This window comes from Salvelinus sp. IW2-2015, linkage group LG18, assembly GCF_002910315.2.
Source record: "Salvelinus sp. IW2-2015 linkage group LG18, ASM291031v2, whole genome shotgun sequence".
Taxonomy (NCBI): domain Eukaryota; kingdom Metazoa; phylum Chordata; class Actinopteri; order Salmoniformes; family Salmonidae; genus Salvelinus; species Salvelinus sp. IW2-2015.
The window spans coordinates 3,529,814-3,555,950 of record NC_036858.1 but is presented as its reverse complement, the minus strand read 5'-3'; the positions used below and the strand labels follow the sequence as shown (position 1 = coordinate 3,555,950).

Here is a 26,137-nt window from a genome sequence, read left to right as displayed (position 1 = left end):
ACATCTTCAGAAGTTGGCAGAACTTATGAGAAACCAGAGGAGCATAATGGTGTTAGAGTAGCTGAGGGCAGAGATCAGCACTGTCACTGGTACAGTATGATAATAACCTCTAATACATGTCAGCTTTCTCATGGTAAAAGTGGGGACAGGATGTGGAATAGAGAAGAAACAGTTAGGGGCGGTTTCCCATACACAGATTAGGCCCGGTCCTAGACTAAAAAACACATTCAATGGAGATTCCCTATTGAACTTGCTTTTTAGTCCAGAACTAGGCTTAATATGCATCCAGGAAAACCACCGCAAACTTTTCAGTAAAATATTTAATGTACCATTAAAGACAAACTGACAGATTTATTGGTTTGTCAACCAAACCCTTTATTTACATCTTTACTAACACTCACCAAGACCACTTCCACAGATGAGAGAACAGTGAAAGAAATGGGTTTTGAAAACATGGTGTGGCTATTATATTTTTTWAAAGGACTAAGGTGGTCCTTTCTGATTAAATGAACGTGTAACAAACTGTGTTAGTGACATTACCTGTGGTTAACGTTCTAATTGTACTGCTCAGAGTAGGGTAGTGAGAAAGCAGCAATGCGTAAMMACACACACTCCTGTCAGGACATTATGAAACAACCCATCAGCATTAGTCACATAAGGCTTTGTCACCATCAGGACTGAGTGATTGTTGTTGTTGTTGCAAAGTCAACTACATAAATTCTAGAAAATAAGAAAACACTATTCATTTGTTTGATTGACAGGCTCTTTATTTATGTCTCTAGGAGTCCCATTCAGTTCTTCTCTCAGCTTCTGGGATGACACACCAGTTAGGTGATTGGGTCCCTATGGCTAGCCAGTTAAAATCATCCACCTGGTTCCAGTTGTTCCTCTCCCGGTCCAGACCAGACACCTTAAAGTCCTGGTCCAGACCCGGGTAGGACCAGGCAAAGGGGGCRAAGCACACCCCTTGACAGTCTTCTATGATGGCACGGCTAGTGACGTGCAGATAGACCTGTGTGTCAGTAGTGTGGTGAGTCCGTAGCTGCTGGCAGGGGAAGGAGAGGGTGCTGCCGGTGCAGTGGTCGACGAATACAGAGCTGGAGACCGGCCCAGAGAAGATCTCACAGTTCTGGACGTGTTTGATGTGGACGGTGCTGGGGGARCCCAGGAGTCTGACCTTGCAATTGGTCAGGTGGGTCAGGAGAACATCCTGTTGTTTGATCTCCTCCCCTGTCTTGGTCAGCACCTGCCAAAAACAAACAGTGGTCATCAGACATTTAAACTACATACCTTCAAAGAGTAGAATCTACAGCACAATTGACTAGAGACAAGCATTCTCATAAGAAATGATTTAATGAATCTTGTTATGTTAGGGACTTTTACCTGGGACTCGAAGTGGGAGAAGCCGCACTGCTCTGGGGGGCTTATGGCTCCGTCCACTTTAGTTCGGCTAGAATCCTTAGGCGTTACAGGTGACATTGGGTCCGCGACAGGTGGATCTACTTTGGGTGTATTTGCTGCACGCGACCTAAAGGCGAACTTCTTCTTGGGGAGAATCTCATCTCTCTTCTCGGCCAGAGAGTTCTGTAGTTTCTGGAGCGCCACCTGTGCCTGTCTCAGCTCGTACTGCGGTAAAAACACCATGCTGTCGTTTAGAAACTTCTGGAGCTGTTGTGTTTTAGTAGTCACCTCCTCCAAGGTGTTGGTGGCCAGGACACGGTCAGTAGCCCCCGAGCAACCAGCCAGTAACTTCTCGATAGCCGCCCTTTCGCTGCCGAACGTCGCGGTGAAGAACCCACTCTTCTCCTCCGTGACAGACTGGCTCTTTTTCACCTCTTTCTTTCTCTCCACGTCCTCGAGCCTATCCTGTTCCCGTTTCAGCATCCTCTCGGGGATCTTCACGCCGAACTCACTCGGACCAGAGTCTCCGTTTCCCTGACAAATACCACTCTCCACATCCATATTCTCGTTTATGTTGTTTGTATCGGCAAATGCGGAAGAGATAATGTCGCTTCGTAACAAACGGCCTTCTCATTGGATAAATCCCTCCCCTCTTGTGGCTATACTGTCACTTAATTGGTGGGTTATGGAACGGCGTTTACTACGTTCTCCCCACTCTCACCTAGACTGGTTGACGCGCGAACCAAAAGTCCCCAGTGCCCACGAGGGCTGGTGTCAGCCAGACCACACAGGTTCGTTCATACACGAGTGTTTCTGCAACCCATAACAAATATCCATCTATAATGATTCCAATGTTCTATCGTGCCCTACTGCGAAAACAAATGGAAGGATTCCTGGGTTTTAAATCTAGGCGAATATAAAACGAATCTCAGAATAGTAAAAGAGTATATCAGGGGCCACCTTCACAGTAGATGTAGAAGGGTGTATTGATTCCTCAATGTCACACACACYTCACTTTCATATACAGTAACTYTTTATTATTCTGCAGGGAGGAATAACTGTACTCTTCCAAAGGAGACAGCTGTAACTGTTTTATGCAATAAATGAAATGGGTCTATATTATATGGAATAAAATAGGCCTACATGAATTCTCACCACAATAGATTGAATTGCAGTATATGTAGTTGACCCCAATCTCTGATTGAAACATGGTGTACAGAGCAGCACTATGAATAGGATTACTTATTAAAGATTTTACCGCCCTCCTATATGCCCCTGGAGGGTATATGAGTGGGATAACGCCCTCGTTTTGATGATCTCTTTGTAGTCACAATGTGCAGTCAAACCTCCTCAATTACTTAAGCAGCCACATCAAGGTGTGGCATCTATTAGTGGCCCCCTACCGTTCATAGTAGCCAAGTGTACAGTAAAACAATTTCCTATTCATATGGGAGAATTTAAGTATCTGTTAAGTAAAAAATGTTTTTATAATGAATGGTAGAACATCGTTTTTCAGTATTTATAGTTTAGTAATTATTTGGTTGTACTATGTGAGTAYTATGGAATATTGCAATGCTATCTGTAGAATGCTCTGATGTTGCTGCCTTCTGCTGGAGCGGCACTACCCCGACTACCCGTGCTGTGATGGCGAGGAAACCCCGTTGACAAGGCACTGCTTTTTCATGACGGTGAGTTTCCCTTTGAGTGTATTATAATTTTGTGATAAAATTTCAAGGAAAAACACACACAACCTCCTTCCTCCTTTCCTTCGGGGAGGGAAGAGAGTGAGAGTGGAGAGAAATCTATCTGAGACAGAACAGGGACAGTGAGAAAAATATGAGTGGGAGAGGGAGAAGAAGGAGGAGGAGGAGAAGGAGGGGGGAGCAAATTAAAAGTTGCCAAATGGAGATATTGGGTTTCAAGAAGAGTGAGACAGGAGTAAGGGTTTGCCTTCTTTCAGTCGTCTTTATGTTATGCTAATCGAAATAAATATTTAYGTCTCGACGCTGTTTAGTCCGTTAGCCGTGTCAACGAATTCTGTCCGACGATTCTAAATAGGCGACAACGGAGCTAACCTAGAACAGGCCGATGTTTACCAGTAAAAAAAATAATCGGTCAAATAAGTAGCCCCAAGAGCTGCTTGATGGAAGACTCCGCGCTCTAGTAAATTCCACGATTGAAATACGTCTGTTCAGCAAATCGAGAGAAATGTGACGTTTTGCATGCTGGCAGATGAGCTAAATACCGTAGAAGACAAGTGGTAGCCTTAGTCTACCCCAACAGAGAAAGAGCACGTCAGCTAGAGGCTGGAAGGACAGGCTTTTTGTGCTCGAATGCGATTCATTGCCCGTCGATTCAGTCTATTTTTGGACATAAAAATAGCAAGCTGTACATTAACTGGCTTTCTTAACGACGCCAAAGATTGAGCGCTGTGCCACGACTGTCGTTAGCTAGCGGTTCGACTCAGCACAATGCTAAGATTTGGGAGGGTGTTATTGCGATGTCGAAATTCAATTGGAGCAAAATGTTTCGACTATTCTTCGGATGAGCTGGTTTAGCTATCTCTTCTTATACGCCTACTCCGACCACTGGGCGAGTTGTAGGGGGGGAGAGGAAATGCTATATTTTGTGTTTCTTTTGCATTTATTGGCCAGCTAGCTGACAACGTTCTAGCTAGCCGCTTGTTTTCCCACATTCGGTCAAATTTATCTAGTCAAATCTTTGATATTTCAAAGCCAAATGACAGGGCTTTTTGTCACTRCGTGTGAATTTGGACAGTTAACGTTATTTGACACGTACAAATGCAATGTTTAGTGGTGCTAACTCGCCACTATTGCATAAAATAACCAGTGAAATGGGCAGAGGGACATTTATAAAGCTAGCTAAGGTTAGCTAGTCGCGTAGCCAACGTATATACTACGACGCCATCAGATTATTTTCAACTAGCGTTTCGTTAACTAACAAGACTTGAAGGGACCATCCAAGAGCGCGTGTATCGGTTTAATTTGTGAAGTAAAATGTATTGTTTTGTTTCCTTTTTGGGGTGTGGAAAACTGCATATAAAGTGCCACGCTTATCTGCGTATGCCACAYGTCTGGTTAAAATACAACTAGTTTCGCAATTTCAAAACGGCCAGTTAGATCTGATTAACCATAGTCGTGTAATTCCCTACATTGAACTACTCAATTGTAGCTRAGACTTTGTCGCATTGCTTTGAGTCTCATCAGGCTTTTCTTTCTCAAATAAAGATGGTGGCGGAGTCGCCATTTTGTTTCAGACYTGCTACATTTTTCCAGACTGACACGGGAGTACGAGGCTACAATCACTGATTTGACACAATGTATCAGATTTGTAATTCGACATGACGTCGAATGAACGATACAAATAAGTAAAAAAAGAAGTCTATAATTGGGACACATCACAGTATATTAGGCCCCCTACACTGGCAATCCATTTTTCAAAGCCCCACCTTGTTTAACCCTGGCATTGCAGCTCTATGAATTAACCAAATAACAGTTTCGCCCTTGAGAATAGTATGATACTATTGCTATTCACTGTTCTATGGCCCCTTCCGCCATGTTACAAGGTCAACATCATAGGAGTTAGTTATGTGGAATGTTGGCTATAGAACAAATTTAAATGCTTTCTAAACGTTCAACTCCCAGACAACCTTGAAATTGAACAGGGTGGAGTTATTTACACCGATGGCCATCTTCATTCTATGGGAGGTGACAGGAGAGACGACCAATGTGCAGGAGAAGGGTAGGGTTCGGGAGCGTCACTCGCGGTCTGCTGTAGAGCATGGTGCTTGCAACGCCAGAATAGTGGGTTGTATGCATACGACTGTAAATCGCTTTGGATAAGAGCGTCTGCTATAATGTCATATATTATTACTCTCAGGGAATCTGGATACTAGGTGGAGGGATAGGGGCAATACTGTACGTACTGTTCTCTTAACCTCGCTCTCTCTTTCCTGTATCTCTCACCCTGCTCCCTTCCACTCCAGCACAGAAAATAAAGGGTGGTTAATTAATGATTCCATGCTCGCTGTCAGAAAGCTGTGAGTGTTTTATTGCGTCATTACCAACTGTCACCACACACCACTTCCTCTGTATTGGCCCACTGTCAATGTTTCTGCATTGCTCTTTAGTGCTCATAAGCATTCATAAGAATTGTTGCCGCAATCTAGAGTAGTAACAGGGGTTTGAATAAAAACTCTTATATTGCATTTGAGCTTTTTAGCATAGTTACAGAATGTATACAGTTAAAAGCCTTAATAGAATATTTTCCACTTATCCTTCCTTCCATTACACATAATTTTTCTCACATCATCCTTCTCTCTGCTCTCATCCAGCTCTCCTCTCACCTCGTCCCTCTCTGCTTTCACCTCTCCTCTCCCAGGTGTCATGGATGATGAGGACGATCGCCGTCTTCTGGATATTATAGGGTAAATCTATCTGACACTTAAATCACAAACATAGTCTATAACATATCTAACACTAAGGCATTCATAATGGCAGGTGGAACAGAGAAGTATGTTTCCCAGGGGCTACAAATGTTAACTAAATTGCATTAAAAAAAATTAATTCAGATTGTCTCTCACTCAAGCTCCCTCCCTCTCTCCTTCAGAGATGTGCAGGCATTGAATGACTACCTCCACGGCTCCACCAACAAGTCTGTGAGTGTTTCCCCCCTCTGGTCTACTAGGTCATCCATGGCCATTTCAGCTAACATAATATTTAATAAAGTTAGCAGGCTGCTTTGTGATACAGGTGAAGTGACAGTGTGTTTTCTCCTTCAGATTGAGGAGGATGATGTGACGAACGCAGCGTACGGCTCTGCTGGAACCTTCTTCACTAGTAACACTGTGAGTCGTAGTAAACCTTTCCTTACCTGCTGCCAGTGGGTTTATATACCGACGGAGCCTGCATAGTTGCCAGCAACATACCACCCTGCATCCCGCTGCTGGCTTGCCTCTAAAGCTAARCAGCGTCAGTCCTGGTCGGTCCCTGGATGGGAGACCAGATGCTGCTGGAGTGGTGTATGGGGTACTGTTCCCTCTGGTCTAGGGAGATCCCAGGGCAGTGAAGGGGACTTTGCCCTGCCTATCGTGCAGTCTTTTCAATGGGACATTAAACGGGTGTCCTGACTTTCTGTGGTCATAAAAATCCCATGGCACTTATCATAAGAGTAGGGGTGTTAACCCTGGTGTAATGGATAAATTMCCAACCTGGCCACCTAATCCTCCTCCTAATTTGCATATATCACTCCTCACCACCTGATAGCTGATGTGTGCTGAGTGTTCTGGCACAAAAATGGTCKGCGTGCATCACCCAGGTGGGTGCTAGACACTGACGGTGGATAAGGTGAACTTCCCACTACTATGTAAAGCACCTTGAGTATCAATTATAGTTATAAAGTGTTTTATTTTTTTCTCTCTCTCAGGCTGGCTCTAACTCCGGCCTCAAAGATAGCGAGTTTGAGGATTCAGCGGGGGCTGGCCTCCAGCTTTCCAGCAGCCTATCGTTCATCGAGGATGAGCTGGGGGGAGGAGCCTCTCCAGGAGGAATGGATCTTGGAGGAGGAGAGGATCAGCACTTTGACATCCTGCAGAAGTCTCTCATGGAGGCAGACATCACTGAACAGACTCTGGAACAGGAGGCCATGCTAGACTCCCAACCACCTCCCCCTCCGGCCCCCTCCCCATTCCCCGCCCAGCTGGTCTCGGGGGGGTACAGCGGCGGGGTCACCACGGCGACAGCAGCGTTTCCCAGTGGTCAGTTCCTCCAGGGCGTATCCCAGGTGTCCCAGCTGCCCAACGGCCAGGCAGGGGGGCACATCCAGGTGTTGGGGTCCTTCGGAGGTGGTGGTGTCCAACAGATCCTCCTCCGGCAGGGTGGGGAGATTGGGGGGGTGATGGGGGGAGTAGCAGCAGGGGGGCAGGTGTTCGCCGCCTCCTCCCAAACGGGCCAGGTGAACCAGGTGGGCTTGCCCTTTAAAAATATCCCCCTGCAGAACATCATCATCCAGAGAGGACCAGGGGGCACCCAGGCCCTGGTCAGACCTATCCAGCCAAAACCCCTTCAAGCTGGGGCTCAGACAGTCTACAGCCTGGGACTCCAGACCACAACCACCACCATGGTTAATACTGCGGCCCAGGGACACTACACAGCTAACGGCTCCATCCTGGTCCACTCTCCACTGGGGCAGCAGAACCAGGGACAACAAGCCCAGGCCAACCTGGCCCCAGGGCAGTACCTGGTCCACCACAATGGCTCCTCAGACCCWTCCCAATCAACCATGGTAGCCAATCAGAACACAGTGCAGCTTGTCACCGGGCAGAACTTCACGGCGACGGCGGGTGGTCAGCTGATCCAGGTGGGAGGCAGTCAGGTGGGATTAGGAGGAGCCATGACCCAAAAATGGCAKACTTTTCCTGGTACTAGCCCTGCCCCCATCCAGGCGGCATCAAATCAGGGGTGTCTGACGCTGGTTGGCACAGCGACCACAGGGGTTCGGGGTCAGGTGTCGTGCAGCCCAGTGCAGCGCCTCGTAGTGACTCAGAACAGCAGCTCCCTCTCCCCCATGTCTCTCTCTGGTACTGGTACTGCCACACAGGACGAGGAATACTCACAGGTACTAACTACAACTCTCTACCCCTCGTTCTCTCGCTCTCAAATATTACCCTCTGTATTCGTTTCTATAATATATTTTGTTGTTTTCTTCTCCACTTCCTGTCACAGGCTCAGACACAGCTTGTCAACCTCCTTGGAAACAAAGGTTTGTGTTTGTATATGAGTTTGTGTGTCTGTGTGTAGTTACAGACATATAGAAACCCCTCTCCTGACTCCTATTTCCTTTTTTGTCTCCTAGCTGTGAAAACAATGACCTCCATGAGCCAAGACTCCCTGCTAAACACACAGGTAGTCTACGTGTTGCACACGTGTGTGTTTGTGTGTTAGTTTGTGTGCGTGATGATGAAAATGACGTGTCTCTTGTAGGTCAGCGCTCAGAAGAGGCCGGCCCCTCAGCAGCTCACCAGAGGAGCAATGTAAGTAATCTATGTTTGTGCGTATAAATCAGTGGAGGCTGCTGAGGGGAGGACGGTTCGTAGTAATGGCTGGAATGGAATAATATCAAACACATGAAAAACATAAGTTTGATACCATTCCATTCACTCCATTCCAGCCATTACTATGAGCCGTCCTCCCCTCAGCAGCCTCCAGTGGTATAGATGTGTGTGTGTGTATATCCACATATGCATATATACTGATTGTATGTGACAAGTGTACAATGTGTATGTCTACAGGATGCTACATCAGTTGACGATGGATCGTTCAGGGGTTCTGTCACCTGACATCACCCGCTTCACCTCATTGGATGACGCACTGCACAGACTCCTCCCCTACCACATGTTCCACGGTGCTCCGCCCAACAAGGAAGAGTTTTCTCAAGGTCAGAAACCTCCCCTACACCGTGTGTGTGTGTGTGTGTGTGTGTGTGTGTGTGACACTGTGTTCTGTCTGTACCAGTGGATGATGAGTTTGAGACAATGGCGACTCAGGTGTTGAAGAGAACCCAGGTTATGATCAACAAATACAGACGACTGCTGATGGTGGAGGCTGAGGTGAGGACACGCACACACACACGGACATAAGCACATACACACAAATACTTGTTTATCTTAAAAATTGTAAGGATGTTGCTAATTCCCTCTTTTCCTGCAGCGCTCCAGTCCCTCCTCAGAGATGGTGATGATTGACAGGACCTTTAACCAAGAGGAACGCCAGAACCTGACACAGGACAAACGTATGATACTGGTTGACCCAGGTGAGGAGGAGGGAAATGGCAGGAATGTGGATCATTCATAAGGTGTGGACCATTATTTTTCATCATGTCTCTTTCTCCCTCTCTCTCTCTCCCTCCATAGATGGCTTCTTGGAAGATTTCTGTTGTGCGGTGAAGCCGTCTCCCCTCTCTCCCCCCTGCCTCCCCTTGGACCCTCTCTCCTCCCCCTCGTCCAGCCATGGCCATAGACAGTCAGTGAGGGGGGTGACCACAGACCCCCCTTACAGGACAGACCCCCAGTCAGGCTATGGAGACCCGGGGGGAGGTAGTGGGGGAGGAGGAATAGACTCTTATAAGAGTATCATTGACCTGAAGAGGACTCAACATAGCAACTATGGAAACAAAGCTGCTTGTAGCAACAACAACAACAACAGCAACTATCACCTTGGAAACGTGGCTGCTACGGCCACAGCGGCAGTGTCGACAGGGACGGAACAGACTCAGCACCTGTCTCACCTGTCCTCTCACCCCCAGGCCCCCCTACCCCTCCCTCCCACCCCGCCCGACACAGACTCGGTTCTAGAGGCAGCCGTCAACAGCATTCTAGAATGTTAGACAGACAGATTTGACAGACGGACGTGCCACCATTCTATCTCTCCATCTCTCTCATCCTCCCATCCTTTGCCCCGCCGGCTCATTCTTGGGGCTACATGTTTGTTATTGTTTATTTTCTTATTTTACTCTCCCATTGTCAGTCCTTTTCAACCAGCTCTGAGTTAGTTACAGCCATAGAAATATAATCTAGATTGTATTTCTATGGTTACAGTATTATGTTTACTGTAGGACAGCCAGGGGTCATGATCTTTGTGACATCATATCCTGTTGGGTGTGAGTGGGGAGAGGATGCAAAGATTGTCTATTATATTGACAAAATAGTCGATTGACTGCTCTAACAATGGAAATACATGTCCTCTAAGATGGAAGGCAGGTGGGAGGTGGCGAGATCAGGTAGGACTATTTTAGCCAATGAGAGGGCAGATACGTGTGTGATTAACAGGCTATAGAGATAGATGGACGAMTCATCTCTGTATCTGTGCCATCATAGCGTCTGTGACAGCATGGGCAGCACCATTGAGGCTATTTCCATTTTAAAGTAGTACATTTTCTTCTTCATTGGCCGATTGCTTCCAACTCAATAGGAATCCCCACCGAGTTGGCTACTTTAAATTGGTGGAAGCCCCAATGGCCACTTTAAAACAAGTTATATCCACGATGAGTCCTCTATATACAGTATCTCTATGACAACAGGTACAACTCAGATATTAATGCCACGTGTGTCCACTTATATCAGTGCATTTTTAACAACCGAACCGTTGCAAAACTTCTATTTGATCAAATAAGCCTCATGTAGCAAATGAGCAAGTACATTTTTTGTTGACCAAATTCGACACCCTCTCTCATTGACCTCTATACAAAAATTCCTGAACCCCAATGTTAGGCTACGTCCCACAATGCYGAAGTTCAGGGAGGAGGAAGATGATGATTCTGTGCCTGAGAAATTCTACGTTGTCCTTGAAATGTTTACATGAAGAAGCCTTGTAAGAAATGTCCTTTTTAGACCTGACATTACACACCTACACATAAAATACAGTAGTAATTGATGGTTTGGAAAACTACAACAAATATAGSTATTTTTGTGTTTTCTACTTCAGTCTTCATGGTAAAGTCAAGCCAGAGAGACTCACTCACACTCTGTGTCTATATAACGACTAAACAAGCAGCTTTTGGTTTTCTGTCAGTTTTGTCATTTTCTTATTTGGCATTTTTCTTTTGTACCTTAAAGGTATGTGACGCCCCTCTGCACTCACACACATTCACTCTCGTCAGAGTGTATTGGTGTTGGGGGGAGCTAACTCCTCAGATTGAGGGAGAAATGTTTCGACGTGTTTATCTTTTTGTTTCATTTTTTATAAATCACTATTTGTGTTGTTAGGGATGTGTGTCCCAGTGCAACCACTGTAACCGTCGTGAGATTTAATGACCCTGGAAGGTCATGGGTTGTATGTGTATGTCTCTGCGTACGTACGCTGGACGAATGTTACTCATTACTTCGCCCACTTAACTTTCCTCTCCTCCATTCTATGGATCACTTCACTCAATCCTCCTGTCCCTCCCAACAATTATACCCCAATCAACAGGAGAGAGAGGGGAGTGTCTATGCTCATAAATTGACCGAATGGACAGACTGAAGGCTTTAGAGAGAGAACACAGCTGTCTGTTTTACAGTTTGTCTCGTCAACCCTCTGTATTTCAGCCCTGGTCCTGACCACCCCCATGTCTCAAATTACACCCTATGCCTGTKATAGTGCACTACTTTTGACAAGCTTATGTGGCGTGGAGCAAAAGTAGTGTAGTTGATGGCGAACAGTCGTTTCACACAGGAGTGCCTAAGGTTGATATACTAGGCTCTTTCTGCCAAGGAGTGACACATTTTTACTTCATTACCCCCATTTTCACTGTTTACTTTTGTTTGTCTCACTCTGTACATGATTTGTATAGTTTTTATATATATATCTATATATATATATAAAAATGAAACAATATTTATACTTTTTTGTAAAGAAAAAGAATGTAAAAGTTTTTTTTTTGTATTCTGTTGGCTATGAAGTGTTCCAAGAGAAATCGTTACAAATACTGTCAGTTGTTCATTTTTAGTTTGTGTTCACTACAACAGAAAGAGAAAAGTCAACAATAAATTCATTTTGAATACAATCATAAATGGGCATAGCCTGATTAATTTGAAACTTAACCTTTCTCAAACATGTAGTATTGGTTAAACCTTCACAGTCAGTTAAATACTGCAAGCACACACACTGYAATACTTGTTATTATAGTATTACTATACTTGGGCAAGTTTGTCTCATGGCTGGTCATGACTTCACATTCAATCATTTGAGGCATTGATTGGGTGGGCATGCTACACACATTAGTACAGTGTCAGTTTAAACAAAAACAGTCCAACAGTGACACTTGCTGGACTGTCTGGGAGTCTTTTAGGAGTAGCTGAACTTGCTTTGACGCTGTTCTCACTAGTTTAGAGAACACAATTCATTTGAACTTGTCCTAGAAGCAGAAGTGCTGTAACATTGAGAGATCCTTCCCTTTCATAAACAGTTAACAAAACAACAGCAAATGCGACATAAATACTTAAGTTRTACACAAGGTTTACAAGAAATTAAACGTCAAACTGAAATGAGACCATTTCCCTCGGCACCTCAGTGTTGCTTCTGTATACATCTCCTTTCACACAGAAGAATATATGTATAAAGCCAAAGYGTTTTTCGCCATAGCTGCAGCCCATCAAATATGTCTCCTGTTGGAAAATGTTTCTCCACCACACCACTAGGGGCGTGCTCCCCGAGTGAGAGGTTTCCCCTTAGTTTGACCCCTACCGCTGGCGCTCAGCAGGGCTCAGTGGTACTTCCTCCAGCGGTCATGCTCTATTGAGGGAAAACACACAAGTCTGTAAACATAGAAAAATAAAGAAAGTCAAGTCAATTTTCTGAAGATTGAAGTCACACATACACACTTACTGATGTGCGGGTAGTGCCAGGTGTAGCCCAGGATGCAGTATCCTGCTAGCAGCATGGCCACTCCTCCCACTCCACCTTTCCTCACATCTATATACCTCCTGTAGTACCACTGCCATCCTAGAGAAAGAGAGAGATGGTAGATGGACCTAAAAGAGATATCATGGGATAACCGAATAGATTCACTGTGTGTGTGTGTGGCGCAGGGTTCCCCTACTGGCGTTTTATTTGGCACCCCCAAGTTTTCTGATAAAAAAAACATTTAAAAATACAAAATAAACTACTACCATATGCCGTTCAAAGGCGCTTAAATCTTGTCTTGCCCTTTCACCCTCAATGGCACACATACACAATCCATGTCTCAATTGTCTCAAGGCTTAAACATCCATCTTTAACCCGTCTCCTCCCCTTTATCTACACTGATTGAAGTGGATTTAATAAGTGACATCAATATCACCTGGATTCATCTGGTCAGTCTATGTCATGGAAAGAGCAGGTGTTCCTAATGCTTTGTACACTCAGTGTACAAAGTGTAGTTGTTTCCACTATTTTCAAAGCAACTTAGTAGCTGGTAACTTCTTAATGTTTTGTATACTCAGTGTATGTGATCGTATACAAATGTAAGCAAGGTTTAAAATGATTATGTTTTTGTCAAATATTATATCTGTTTGGGCTTCTTGCGGTCAATTTGCAGTCTATAAATGATTTGTAACTATGTTCCGGCCCCCTGACCATCCGCTCAATGAAAAACAATCGTCCTATAGCTGAATCTAGTTGATGATCCCTGGTGTAGGGTGTCTTCTACCGCTGTTCAGGGCCTGTACTCCATTTCTGGGGTTGCGGGGAGCTCTGGTAGCGATCCAGCAAGGCAGTTCCTTCAGCCTCACCTCCCCTAGAGACAGTTTACCTACAACACAACATGCCAGTCAATCAGTGCTGGTCTCATCATCTTCAGGGAGTAGGGATGTCTATGGTTAACCAGTTAGTTAGTGCTGGTCTCCTCTACAGGGAGTAGGGATGTCAATGGTTAATGGATTAGCCAGCCATAATACAGTAGGACCAGATAAACACTACAGACCCATGATCCTCTGCTCAGTGCCATACTTCCTGGTGTCGAATGGCGCTTTCTCCCTTGTCAYGCTCTGATTGGCTGTTGCTGACTCTGTCCTCACGGAGGTTTGACCGAGTTCTACCGTGAGCAGTCTTCTGGTCTTGTTATACAGATAGTCTTTGTTACGATCAGCGGTTGTGGTCTGAACACGGTCCAGTACTGTTGAAACGTGGTTGACCGTGAGTGGTCCCCTGTTGCTYGTCTTGCTGCGTAGACCGTCTTTATTGAGGTCGGAGGTTATGGTTGGGTTATGGTCCAGTGCGATTGTCTTGCTGTACAGCCGGTCAGGTTTGATGGTGGTGTGGTACTGGATGCTGGGTCTGGGCTGACCACTGCCTGACCTCTGCAGCTTCTCTTCTCCYCCCACCTYCTCCYTACTGCTCCCCACCTTCTCCCTACTGCTCCCCATCTCCACCTCCTTCCAGAAGGGTCTTTCTTCACTCTGTGCCCCTGGTAAAGGTTCCTGGGATAGTGTGGCAGCAGCTCTGGCTGTCTGAGCGGATAGTTCAATCTGTTCCCTCAGTGAAACCTTCTTCTTAGAGGCAGCTTTGGCTTTAGTGCTCACTGGGGCTGTGGCAGGGACTGGGGCTGTGGCAGGGACTGGGGCTGTGGCAGGGACTGGGGCTGTGGCAGGGACTGGGGCTGTGGCAGGGACTGGGGCTGTGGCAGGGACTGCTTTGAGTTTGGCTATCGCTTTGGGTTTTGTGTGGATATTGGCTGTATCTTTTGCCAGACTGTCCTTGGAGAGAATGAAAGTCTCATCAAGGAGCTTCTGCCTTTTCTTTGAAGTTGTTGTTGATGACAATGAGGAGGAAGGTGATGGTGTCTTCTTATTGTTTTTAGTAGTTGTCAATGATGATGATTTCTTACTCTTGGTTGTACTTGCCAATGGTGATGACGCTGGTGATGGAGACGAAGATGATGTCTTCTTACTCTTAGTAGAGGTTGTTGATGGTGATGAAGATGATGTCTTCTTACTCTTAGTAGAGGTTGTTGATGGTGATGAAGATGATGTCTTCTTACTCTTAGTAGAGGTTGTTGATGGTGATGAAGATGATGTCTTCTTACTCTTAGTAGAGGTTGTTGATGGTGATGAAGAAGACGCCGATGAAGATCTCTTCTTGCTGTTCTTGTCTCGGATGAGGTCAGCTGGGCCAGGGAGGGTCTGCGAGCTTTGTGTGGTTGTGGCGACCGGAGCCATCTTGCATCTGGGAAGGTGGCTGTTCAATCTCTTGAAGTTTTTCCCACAGAACGGGCATGTTTCACTGGAGGACGACATCACTGCTGGAAAAGAGAGAGGATTATAGATTATGTAAATATTAWGTTGTTATTATGGTCTGACAGAGTTTGACAAAGGATGAAATTATTTTCAGAATGTTGTCTCTTACAACCAATAACTTTCTAGCTTTAATATCTTAGAGAAAAACTCTACATAATCTATACATTAATATGTAATACATGCATTACTTTTCTCTCAATCAAATGGGTTAATGAGTTTGATGACCATTATTARGCTTTTCTAGTCTGCATAGCCAAAGTCGTGCTCCTGACAATGGGAAATGCCATATTGGCTTACATAACCCGCATGACATGAGTCTTGAGTGGTAGAATCAATTTGACTTGCCGTTTGTTGATTGCTAGAACGAAACCAGCGCCGCTTCTAATGCTTATCTTCTTCTTGACGAAATGTAAACTGGTGCCATTTTACTGTACGCGTGGAACATTGTGTGCACAAGTTGTTTCAACCATAACATTTTTGTCTGCTAAATACTTTTGGMAAAGACCCCTTGGGTAGCACAAGTAAACGCCTGAGAAAATTAGCTAGATAATTCCACATCGRAAATATTTTCAGCACAAATAAAGCTTTAGAAGTGTCTGATATTACTCTCTCTAAACGAACTGTTATTGCACTCGTTATCCGATACAGCAATTGGTTAGAATTGTAACGGTAAAAACGAAACAATGTATCTCGTAGTCTAGAGAAAGTGGGCGTGGTAGTTGAAAAATAGATCTTTGCTGACCCCTAGTGGAAGCTACACCCACAGATGAACAATGAGACAGAMATTTCACCGGATGTATAAATGTGAAACATCCGCTTGGCGTTTAAACTCCCTACCAAATATGGTAGTAAGCGGAAGCCCAGTGGCCGGCAGTGGGAAGGTCAAATCAAATGAAACGCGAACGAGCGTGTACTCGCTGCAATTAGAATGCACGGTAGTGAATGACAGCAAGTCCACTTTTCTCGCGTGTATGCGAAGCAATGCTCGTTCGCGTTTTGTTAGATTTTTTTTCCTGGAGAAAGAAGGAACGATATGGATTTTGTGGGACATTCTGCAAATATTCTCATCTATGAAACATTTGATCTCAATACAGTTTTGTAGACTTTACACTTTGGCAAAGCTTCCAAAAATTGCGTTGTTTAGAATGAGTGCAAGGGAGAATTGAGTTAGGGGCTCCCGAGTGGGCAGCGGTCTAAGGCACTGCATCTCAGTGCTAGAGGCATCACTACAGACCCGGGTTCGATTCCAGGATGTATCACCACCGGCCGTGATTGGGAGTCACATAGGKCGGCGAACAATTGGCCCAGCGCTGTCCGGTTTAGGGTTTGGCCGGGGTAGGCCGTCATTGTAAATAATAATTTGTTCTTAACTGACTTGCCTAGTTAAATAAAGGTTAAAAATAAAATAAATATTGCACACGCGCAATACGGAGTGGGCGTTCCCTAACGGAAATATGCAAATAACGCTAGAACGCGCCAATAGGATCTCGCTAGCTCGTGCTTGTTCTGCCAACTCTGACTCATTGTTCCCATTGAAAACGAGAGGCTGTGATCTATCTTGGGTTACTTATAAACATATTTGCTACAGTTCCAGCCTGAACAGAGAGACTGGAACCATAGATTATCTGTTTAAGGCGAGTAAAGCACGTAGGATAAAACATGTCATGACAGGCCTGATGGAAACAGAAGATTTGTCAGTAAACTTTCAATATATCGACTAAAGAAAATACGCTAGACAAGGTGGGATCTTTTTGTGTCGGTAAAATTAATTATGCGAGAAATGTCGGTGTGAACGCTTTTATGCGCAAATATTAATATAACTATCATATCGAAGTAAATTTGGAGTCATTTGATGACATTGTATGGCTCTCCCACAACAACTCGTCGTGAAAGCATACMGTTTATTYGGCTACAGATTAAATAAATTATGAACTTCACAGGGCGGTGAAAGTGYAAGGTGATGAGTTTGAAACTGCTTTCCAATAAATACCGAGGATCTTCTTATTCTGGTGACATGATCATCGATGCTTGGCTGCCGTTTKYCAAATACAAATGATCTTGCTCTTCTGGCTATTATAATACTGTCATTAGACCTGTAACTGCAAACTGTTGGCTAGCCTGCACGTGTCAATACCARTGTTCGTATATAACGCACATTTATTTTGTGAGAAAACCCCAGTTGAAAATGCGATGGAAACCCATTCAATTTGTATTTTTTATTCGCTACATGGGAATTTAACCGCAAAWTGCACAACGTCATCACGCAGTTTTTTTTTATCAGTCAATGCGATGGAAACACATCTCTGGTGGGAAAATGCGCATATTGTTTTTATGTGGATTTTAACATTTGCATGAAAATCTGCCTATAGAGTACCACGGTATGAGTCATAATACTAATAAAACATAGTGATCAAACAGGGAAATGGCTCCAATCGTTTTTCCCACTATTAATTTGCCCCCCATAAGGGATTTTAKAATTGTAGGAATACTTAAAATAAAGGCTGTTTCGTGTAAGCTTACCCTAGCGTGAAGTTTTGATAACTGTAAATCTGTCTAAGACAAGGTTACTTATTAATATATTTGCTAAATGTAATAATGAATAAATTGGTAACATTCTTTAAATGGACAATTCTGCGAACTGTTGCGAACCCAATTTGTAAGTCGCTCTGGATAAGAGCGTCTGCTAAATGACTTAAATGTAATGTAATGTAACTGTCTTGTGCACGTTTTAAATGGACACAATACCTGTTAGCAAAGGCGTCAGCTAGAGATGACATGCAGGGATTTGTAGTTTTGCATTTAGTCTACTTTGACGCTAATTAGCATCTTTGCAATCAGAGTAAATAGAGCAGAATATATCGATAAGTCACCTTGTCCAAGATAAATTTACATGGTTATCAAAACGTCGCRCCAGGGTAAGCCTAGATGAAACACAGCCCTTATTTTAAGTGTTTCGAAAATTCCCYATGGGAAAAATTGGTAGWAAAACGATTGGAACCATTTCCCTGTTTGACCGCTATGCTTTATGGGTATTATGACACCTCCACTGTGGGGCTCTACTGGATGGAAACCTAGCTACTGAAAATAAGGTTGAGTTTAAAACTCAAAGTAGACAGCCCTCAGYCCTTGGGGGAATCCCCGCGGACATATTTGTTGTCGGACCAAWTGATTAGCCAAGCAAGGGAAGTTTGCAACGTAAGCCCCTCAGCCCTCAGTTTTTAATGGAGTTTGCGAGTACAATTTTTCAAGGAGGTTAGGAACCAATATACACAGGCAGTTGGGAAAGCTAAGGCTAGCTTTTTCAAGCAGAAATGTTCATCCTGTAGCACAAACTCAAAAAAGTTCTGGGACATTGTAAAGTCCATGGACAATAAGAGCACCTCCTCCCAGCTGCCCACTGCACTGAGGCTAGGAAACACTGTCACCACCGATAAATCCACTATAATTGAGAATKTCAATAAGCATTTTTCTACAGCTGGCCATGCTTTCCACCTGGCTACCCCTACCCCGATCAACAGCCCTGTACCCCCCCACAGCAACTCGCCCAAGCCTCCCCCATTTCTCCTTCACCCAAATCCAGATGGCTGATGTTCTGAAAGAGCKGCAAAATCTGGACCCCTACAAATCAGCCGGGCTAGACAATCTGGACCCTCTCTTTCTAAAATTATCTGCCAAAATTGTTGCAACAACTATTACTAGCCTGTTCAACCTCTCTTTCGTATTGTCTGAGATTCCCAAAGATTGGAAAGCTGCCGCAGTCATCCCCCTCTTTAAAGGGGGAGACACTCTAGACCCAAACTGCTATAGACCTATATCTATACTACACTKCCTTTCTAAGATCTTCGAAAGCCAAGTTAACAAACAGATTACCGACCATTTCGAATCCCACCGTACCTTCTCCGCTATGCAATCTGGTTTCGGAGCTGGTCATGGGTGCACCTCAGCCACGCTCAAGGTCCTAAACGATATCATAACCGCCGTCGATAAGAGACATTACTGTGCAGCCGTATTCATCGACCTGGCCAAGGCTTTCGACTCTGTCAATCACCACATTCTTGTCGGCAGATTCGACAGCCTTGGTTTCTCAAAATKATTGCCTCGCCTGGTTCACCAACTACTTTTCTGATAGGGTTCAGTGTGTCAAATCGGAGGGCCTGTTGGCCGGACCTCTGGCAGTCTCTATGGGGGTGCCACAGGGTTCAATTCTCGGGCCGACTCTCATCTCTGTATACATCAATGATGTCGCTCTTGCTGCTGGTGATTCTCTGATCCACCTCTACGCAGACGACACCATTCTATATACCTCTGGCCCTTCTTTGGACACTGTGTTAACTAACCTCCAGACGAGTTTCAATGCCATACAACTCTCCTTCCGTGGCCTCCAACTGCTCTTAAATGCAAGTAAAACTAAATGCATGCTATTCAACCGATCGCTGCCCGCACCTGCCCGCCCGTCCAGCATCACTACTCTGGACGGTTCTGACTTACAATATGTGGACAACTACAAATACCTAGGTGTCTGGTTAGACTGTAAACTCTCCTTCCAGACTCACATTAAGCATCTCCAATCCAAAATTAAATCTAGAATCGCCTTCTATTTTGCAACAAAGCATCCTTCACTCATGCTGCCAAACATACCCTCGTAAAACTGATTATCCTACTGATCCTCGACTTTGGCGATGTCATTTACAAAATAGCCTCCAACACTCTACTCAACAAATTGGATGCAGTCTATCACAGTGCCATCYGTTTGTCACCAAAGCCCCATATACTACCCACCACTGCGACCTGTACGCTCTCGTTATCTAGCCCTCGCTTCATACTCGCCGCCAAACCCACTGGCCCCAGGTCATCTACAAGTCTCTGCTAGGTAAAGCCCCGACTTACCTCAGCTCACTGGTCACCATAGCAGCACCCATCCGTAGCACCCGCTCCAGCAGGTATATTTCACTGGTCACCCCCAAAGCCAATTCCTCCTTTGGCTGCCTTTCCTTCCAGTTCTCTGCTGCCAATGACTGGAACGAACTGCAAAAATCACTGAAGCTGGAGACTCATATCTCCCTCACTAGCTTTAAGCACCAGCTGTCAGAGCAGCTCACAGATCACTGCACCTGTACATAGCCCATCTGTAAATAGCCCATCCAACTACCTCATCCACATACTGTATTTATTTATCTCTCTCCTTTGCACCCCAGTATCTCTACTTGCACATTCATCTTCTGCACATCTACCATTCCAGTGTTTAATTGCTATATTGTAATTACTTTGCCACCATGGCCTATTTATTGCCTTACCTCCCTTATCCTACCTCATTTGCACACACTGTATATAGACATTTTCTACTGTATTATTGACTGTATGTTTGTTTATTCCATGTGTAACTCTGTGTTGTTGTATGTGTCGAACTGCTTTGCTTTATCTTGGCCAGGCCGCAGTTGTAAATGAGAACTTGTTCTCAACTAGCCTACCTGGTTAAAAAAAGGTGAAATAAAAATAAATACAATTGTGTTTACTTCGGGCCTGAAACGCCTCATAATTCAATTTGCGATGACTGTACATCCGCTAAGACTGGACAGTTTTATCTCAAAGACTCAATCACGGACACTCTTACTGACAGTGGTGGCTGCTTTGCGTGATGTATTGTCTCTACCTTCTTGCCTTTTGTGCCCAATAATGTTTGTACCATGTTGTGTTGCTATGTTGTCTTAGGTCTCTCTTTATGTAACATTGTGTTTTCTCGTCGTGATGTGTGTTTTGTCCTATATTAATATATATTTTTTATTTTTTAAACCCAGCCCCCATCCCCGCAGGAGGCCTTTTGCTTTTTGGTTGGCAGTCATTGTAAATACRTATTTGTTCTTAACTGACTTGCCTAGGTAAAGGTTAAATAAATAAATACATTTAAAAAAGTCAGCCAAAACTTAAAACCTCAATGTCAATATGGAGTCAACATACAAGTGTAAGTAAAAACAAATGTAAATAAGTTAAATTGTGCTACTAATGCACAAACATCTCATAAAAGTAATGATATTTTTGTTTGGTTAGCTTTTGGAAATTGTAGAAATAAAACATTTTCCTTCTTCAGAAGTAGCTAGGCAGGCTAACATTAGTAAGCTAATTAATTTTCTAGCTCTCATACAGTATGCATATATTAGTTAAATAGTTAATATAAGTAGACATGCAATCATAATTGACTGTAGCGCATATGAAGCACCCACAAGCTACCGGTGGCTGCAAACACAATCATCGCGGGATGAACGAGTGACGAATTTACAGACAAGGGCGGTCCATTTAAAAATCAACCCTTCCTCCCTCGCCCTGCAAGTGTATACTCGTCATCAGAAATGTCCCCTTAATTTGAGGGTTGAGGGGATAGTGTGTCTTTTAAGTGTTTGGAATMCWGCCTTAGGCTATGGTCCAAACACTTATTCCTGTCGCTTTGCCTCTTACTCTCTGATGTAAAACTTTATACCAGGGTTCCTCAAATTATTGTCAACTATCTGTAATTGTCAGGCCCTTGGATAGTTGAATCATGTGTGCTAGTGTTGAGCGGGAGAAAAAAAATGTGCACACTGGGGTGCACACTGGTCCAGACTCAAACTGCTGTTTTATAGTCTATGGGCTGAATGAATGACAATTCACACTATTAGAAAAGTCGTTTATTGTAAAAATTAGTGGCATAAAAAAAAAGAATGCAGATTGTTACAGAAAGAAACTTATGTTCATTGACAAGGCCAACCGTGAAACAGTGATTTTTTGTTGTTGTTGAACCATTTACACATGGAAGTAAACCGTTTTATATTACAACTAAGGCATCAGGGCACAGTTTTACAAAAGTTATGCAAAAACTTATGAACTTATTTATTTTTAAGAAGCTTAAGAACTCAAAATGCAATTCCTCAAATGTTTCATAATTCACGATTTTCTTACGGACTTCTTAACTATCTTCCTAAAATGATTGTCGCTAGGCAACCGAGCTAGCTAGCAAGGGCAATCATGTTAGCATATTTCTTACAGAGATTACTGGTCTAAAATGTTTTATTGGATTTAAAACAATAACTCCAACTGAAAGTTTCAGTAGAGTCAATAAACATGTTCAATTGCTTTCATTAGCTTATTTTCTCACTTCCATGAGTTTAAGACAAGGGTTTACTATAGCCATCTTGGAATTACAAGAAGAAATCCAATTACTTTATTTTCAAGAATCTAATTTATTTTTAACTATTTTCTTAGGTAGAAATTTAAGAACATTTGCAATAACCTTATTGAGGAATAGCAAATTTTAATACGTATAAAGGTAAGGGAAAAAAATGGCACTTAAGAAATGTCTTCTTAAAAGGTTTTGTGAATCTGGGCCCAGGTGTCAGTCTGTACAAGGTCAGAGCGAGGCACAGTGGAAAGACAGACACGTAATCTCCGTAGCTAGAGAAACTAGGACAGTCAATCTTTATACAGTCATAGRAAAGGCACAGTGTGACTTGGCAGGAGAGAAACGTTCAAACGCTAATCTGGAGTCAGTCTCTAGCTGTCTTTCAGCACTATGTGGCGGCGTATCTTACAGTGTCGGCATACCTATACACACACTATGGTCATCAACAACAGGTTACAGTACGGACCGGAAACAAACAAACTAATCTGTCATGATTTTAAACTAAGATACATTTGAGTCAGTCTGTACAACTATAAACATGATCACATCCATTAGACAGACAACCTCACTGACCAACACAACGCAAGTCCCTTTACAAGGCCACCAATGGGAAGGGAAGGAGGAGGCGGTACCTTTAACTTGTCGTGGTAACCTGGGCCACGTTCYGTGGGGGGTAAAACATTGTAGAAAGTTCAGACAGAAATTAACACGCATACGAATCTGCCTGAAAGTTCTGTAACGTTGCGCCCCAAATTAAAGTACTGTAGCCCAGGATCTGAGACATGCCCCCTCTGCTTTTCTGGTCCGTTAGGGCACACTGTAGAATAATGTTTCAAAACATTGCGCAATGGAAAAAGTAAACAARCGTTTCTTATTGGACAAGTTCAGATAGTACATCCCTGTTTCAGCCTGTTGTCTTCCGCTTCATGCTTAGTGAATACATCCCAGAACAGGTTCTCACAGGAAGACATTTAACAAAAAATCTAAAGCTTCAACCTGGGATATACACTATAGACCGGGAGTTTTCAACTCTGACCCTACGAGGTACGGAGTGCTGCTGGTTTTCTGTTCTACCTGATAATGAATTGCACCCACGTGGTGTCGCAGGTCTAAAATCAGTCCCTGATTAGAGGAGGAAGAATACAAGTCTAAAAGCAGTGAAGGTCCAGATGTGAACTTGAGGGTATAGACAGACTACAGCCCTATGGACAGACTGTTTAACACAATAATAACACAATAATAACACAATAATGACATCCTTTGTAGAGGTACCTCCATCCAACCCTGAGATAACAATACTAGATAACCGGCCAAGTGTGTGTCTTGTGTCCTTACAGCAGAATTAAATGACAACTACCTGGGAATAGAAAGGTAGAAATTTGTAAACTGTATACACACATTAAAATGTATTGACTATAAAGGACATGATTGATTACATGATAGCTAATGCCAAGACAGGTATACACAGATAGCGCAGGACACACACACAGTGATTAAGGGTTATTAAGACGTTGTTGTATGAACGCGTTGTGGTTTCTGTCAGTCACACAGKTCTCAGATCAGTGTACAGGAGCGGGGCTATGACAGCATGGCAGGATTCAAAACTGATCCAAGGACAGTTGCTTATTATCCAGCGTTCAATCATGTCCCTGGCTCCTAGAAGGTCAAACTTACCTCAGAGCAGTCTATAGACCATCCACTCAACACAGTGCAGTAAAAACCAAATAAAACCATTGAAACAACAAAAGTGGAACATCAAGGTCCTCCCCAAGGCACTGGTGTCCTCAATCCGGTCCTCTTTTGAAGGTGAGAGCAGTCCTCAATCAGGTATTATTTTAGGCGGGAGAAGAGGTCCTCTCTGGGGTTCTCTCTGAGGCTGGTTCCTCTCAGGTCCTCTCTAGTGGTCATAGGTCACTGGAGCATAAGCTGTTTGAGGTTTTCGTGGAGGATGGTATCCTTGACATCTCGGAACACCAGGCGGATGTTCTCCGTGTTGATGGCCGTGGTGAAGTGGTGGTACAGAGGCTTCTGTGTCGCATCTCTTCTCTTCCCCCGGAAACAGTCCACTAGGAACTTCTGGACGTCCGGCAGGCTGTGGTCCAGCCCCGTGTACTCTGGAAAGTATTTCTTCAGCGAAATGTTCGAGACCTGCCGGGAACAGATCAACACAAAGTTTATTCGYCACGTGCACAGGATACATCAGGTGTAAAACATTAGTGAAATTCTTTACTGAGAGCTCTTTCCCACAATGCAGGGTTGATAATAATGTAGATAGATAATAGAAAATAGAATAAAARCACACAAGACGTACAATATAAGTTGAAGAAACATGMGCATGCAAGTATATACAGGTCAGTGCCAGTCCCTTATTCAATGTGTAAGGTGGGGTTTTCGTTAGGAAAATGTGGCACAGGACAACGTAACCGGCAAGATCTACATTTACTGGACATGAGAAATTTACCGGACATCGATCTGCATCCACCCATGGTGCTCAAAATCACATTTAGATTGTAATTCATTTTAACAGAATAGAAATTAGCCTGTAAAGTTCTAATAAAATAAAGTAGAACCATGTTCTTATACCAACATGTCAGGTTTTATTGAAAAGCAAAATATAACATTTGTATAATATAATTTGCGAACAACCTGTTCTATAAGCCATTTGTATGTACACTTTAATAAATATCAACTGATTGGCTCAAACGCATTGAGGAAAGAAATTCCACAAATTAACAAGGCACACCTGTTAATTGAAATGCATTCCAGGTGACTACCTCAWGAAGCTGGTTGAGAGAATGCCAAGAGTGAATAAGTGAAAATCTTAGTYAACCAACAGCCTATCGACCAAACAATGAACCAGTTGACTAATTGGGGTCAGCCCTAGTAGAATCTGAAGGTTGGTGTGGCCTCAATTACAACACATTTATCTCTGAAAAGCGAATAGAGCCTACTTTGAGTGTGAACCCTGCTTCCTAGTGTTTGGTGTGATTGTGATGTTACTGACCTTCTCCTCCAGGAGGTCAGTCTTGTTGAGGAAGAGGATGATGGAGACGGCGATGAAAACCCGGTTGTTGACTATCGTCTCAAAGATGTTCAATGACTCTCTCAGACGGTTGGTCTGTCGGTCCTCCATCAAGACCTTGAAAAAATAAATACATTAGGGAGTGTGGGTGAGAGAAACAAAGGGAGTGTGGGTGAGAGAAACAAAGGGAGTGTGTGGTGAGTAGGGCTGGGCGATATGGCAAATCAATTATCACGAGATATATATTTTTTTTCATTCGATAACGATAATTATCACGATATTAATCAGATGATGTTTAAAAGGTGCATATCTGCTTTAAACTCAAGAATGCCTGAACAAACCGTGGTTAGAGCGTTGGACTAGTAACCGAAAGGTTGCTAGATCGAATCCYCGARCTGACAAGGTAAAGATCTGTCGTTCTACCCCTGAACAAATCAGTTAGCCCACTGTTCCCCGATAGCCCGTCATTGTAAATAAGAAGTTGTTCTTAACTGACTTGCCAAGTTAAATAAAAGGTATTTTTTATTTATTTATTATGTGAGCTACACAAGAAATGATACTTGAAGGAACATTGTTCCATGTTTACGTACCTGGCGTCAATTACATTGATAAGCCTCATGARACCTTCCTTTTCGACTGTGCTAATCTTCTTAGCAATGCAATGCATAATAGCATTTGTGATGTCTTTGTCTTTTCGATGTTTGCTCGTAGGGCATAAACGCTGTCAGTGTTGACTGCGTCGGGCAAACATCCCTAGATCGGCTGGTGCTTGAGGGGCGTTTATCAATACCGTGGG

The 26,137-nt window shown here is 43.8% G+C and overlaps 4 protein-coding genes across 14 annotated transcripts; 1 reads left to right on the top strand and 3 right to left on the bottom strand.

The window, feature by feature from the left end:
• Positions 1–346: 346 nt before the first annotated feature.
• Positions 347–3,015, bottom strand: LOC111978619 (tubulin-specific chaperone C). Its single transcript, XM_024008783.2, has 2 exons — positions 1,384–3,015; positions 347–1,246 (listed from the first exon to the last, which is right to left on the bottom strand). Exons 1-2 carry the CDS (start codon positions 1,960–1,962, stop codon positions 779–781), a joined length of 1,047 nt encoding a protein of 348 aa, XP_023864551.1. The 5' UTR covers positions 1,963–3,015; the 3' UTR covers positions 347–778.
• LOC111978617 (BRD4-interacting chromatin-remodeling complex-associated protein-like) lies at positions 3,004–11,968 on the top strand. 9 transcript variants are annotated; one of them, XM_024008778.2, is made up of 13 exons: positions 3,007–3,089; positions 5,408–5,461; positions 5,803–5,848; positions 6,010–6,079; positions 6,203–6,268; positions 6,847–8,037; positions 8,145–8,181; positions 8,275–8,324; positions 8,403–8,452; positions 8,711–8,856; positions 8,934–9,028; positions 9,129–9,231; positions 9,332–11,968. In XM_024008778.2, the coding sequence occupies exons 2-13, from the start codon at positions 5,434–5,436 to the stop codon at positions 9,802–9,804; spliced, it is 2,355 nt and encodes a 784-aa protein (XP_023864546.1). In that variant the 5' UTR covers positions 3,007–3,089; positions 5,408–5,433; the 3' UTR covers positions 9,805–11,968. The 9 variants fall into 9 exon arrangements, with proteins under 9 accessions (XP_070304345.1, XP_023864546.1, XP_023864541.1 ...); XM_024008773.2 differs by having other exon boundaries at positions 5,756–5,848; XM_024008774.2 differs by having other exon boundaries at positions 3,038–3,089; positions 5,413–5,461; positions 5,756–5,848.
• On the bottom strand, positions 11,885–15,889 carry si:dkey-21c1.4 (uncharacterized). Of its 3 annotated transcripts, none has more exons than XM_070448245.1 (5): positions 15,515–15,889; positions 13,858–15,174; positions 13,585–13,686; positions 12,783–12,899; positions 11,885–12,689 (listed from the first exon to the last, which is right to left on the bottom strand). In XM_070448245.1, exons 2-5 carry the CDS (start codon positions 15,167–15,169, stop codon positions 12,661–12,663), a joined length of 1,560 nt encoding a protein of 519 aa, XP_070304346.1. In that variant the 5' UTR covers positions 15,170–15,174; positions 15,515–15,889; the 3' UTR covers positions 11,885–12,660. The 3 variants fall into 3 exon arrangements, with proteins under 3 accessions (XP_070304346.1, XP_070304347.1, XP_070304348.1); XM_070448246.1 differs by having other exon boundaries at positions 13,858–15,171; XM_070448247.1 differs by lacking the exon at positions 13,585–13,686.
• Positions 15,890–24,140: 8,251 nt separating this feature from the next.
• On the bottom strand, positions 24,141–25,488 carry LOC139029122 (guanine nucleotide-binding protein subunit alpha-13). Its single transcript, XM_070448243.1, has 2 exons — positions 25,324–25,488; positions 24,141–24,467 (listed from the first exon to the last, which is right to left on the bottom strand). The coding sequence occupies exons 1-2, from the start codon at positions 25,450–25,452 to the stop codon at positions 24,231–24,233; spliced, it is 366 nt and encodes a 121-aa protein (XP_070304344.1). The 5' UTR covers positions 25,453–25,488; the 3' UTR covers positions 24,141–24,230.
• Between the last annotated feature and the right edge of the window lie 649 nt (positions 25,489–26,137).

What these genes read in the sequence shown, in the direction of transcription:
- LOC139029122 (XM_070448243.1), bottom strand. Translation starts at nt 25,452, where the DNA reads ATGGAGGACCGACAGACCAACCGTCTGAGAGAGTCATTGAACATCTTT. An exon ending in CTGACCTCCTGGAGGAGAAG is followed by an intron (nt 24,468 to 25,323) that starts GTCAGTAACATC and finishes TGTTCCCGGCAG; the next exon opens with GTCTCGAACATTTCGCTGAA.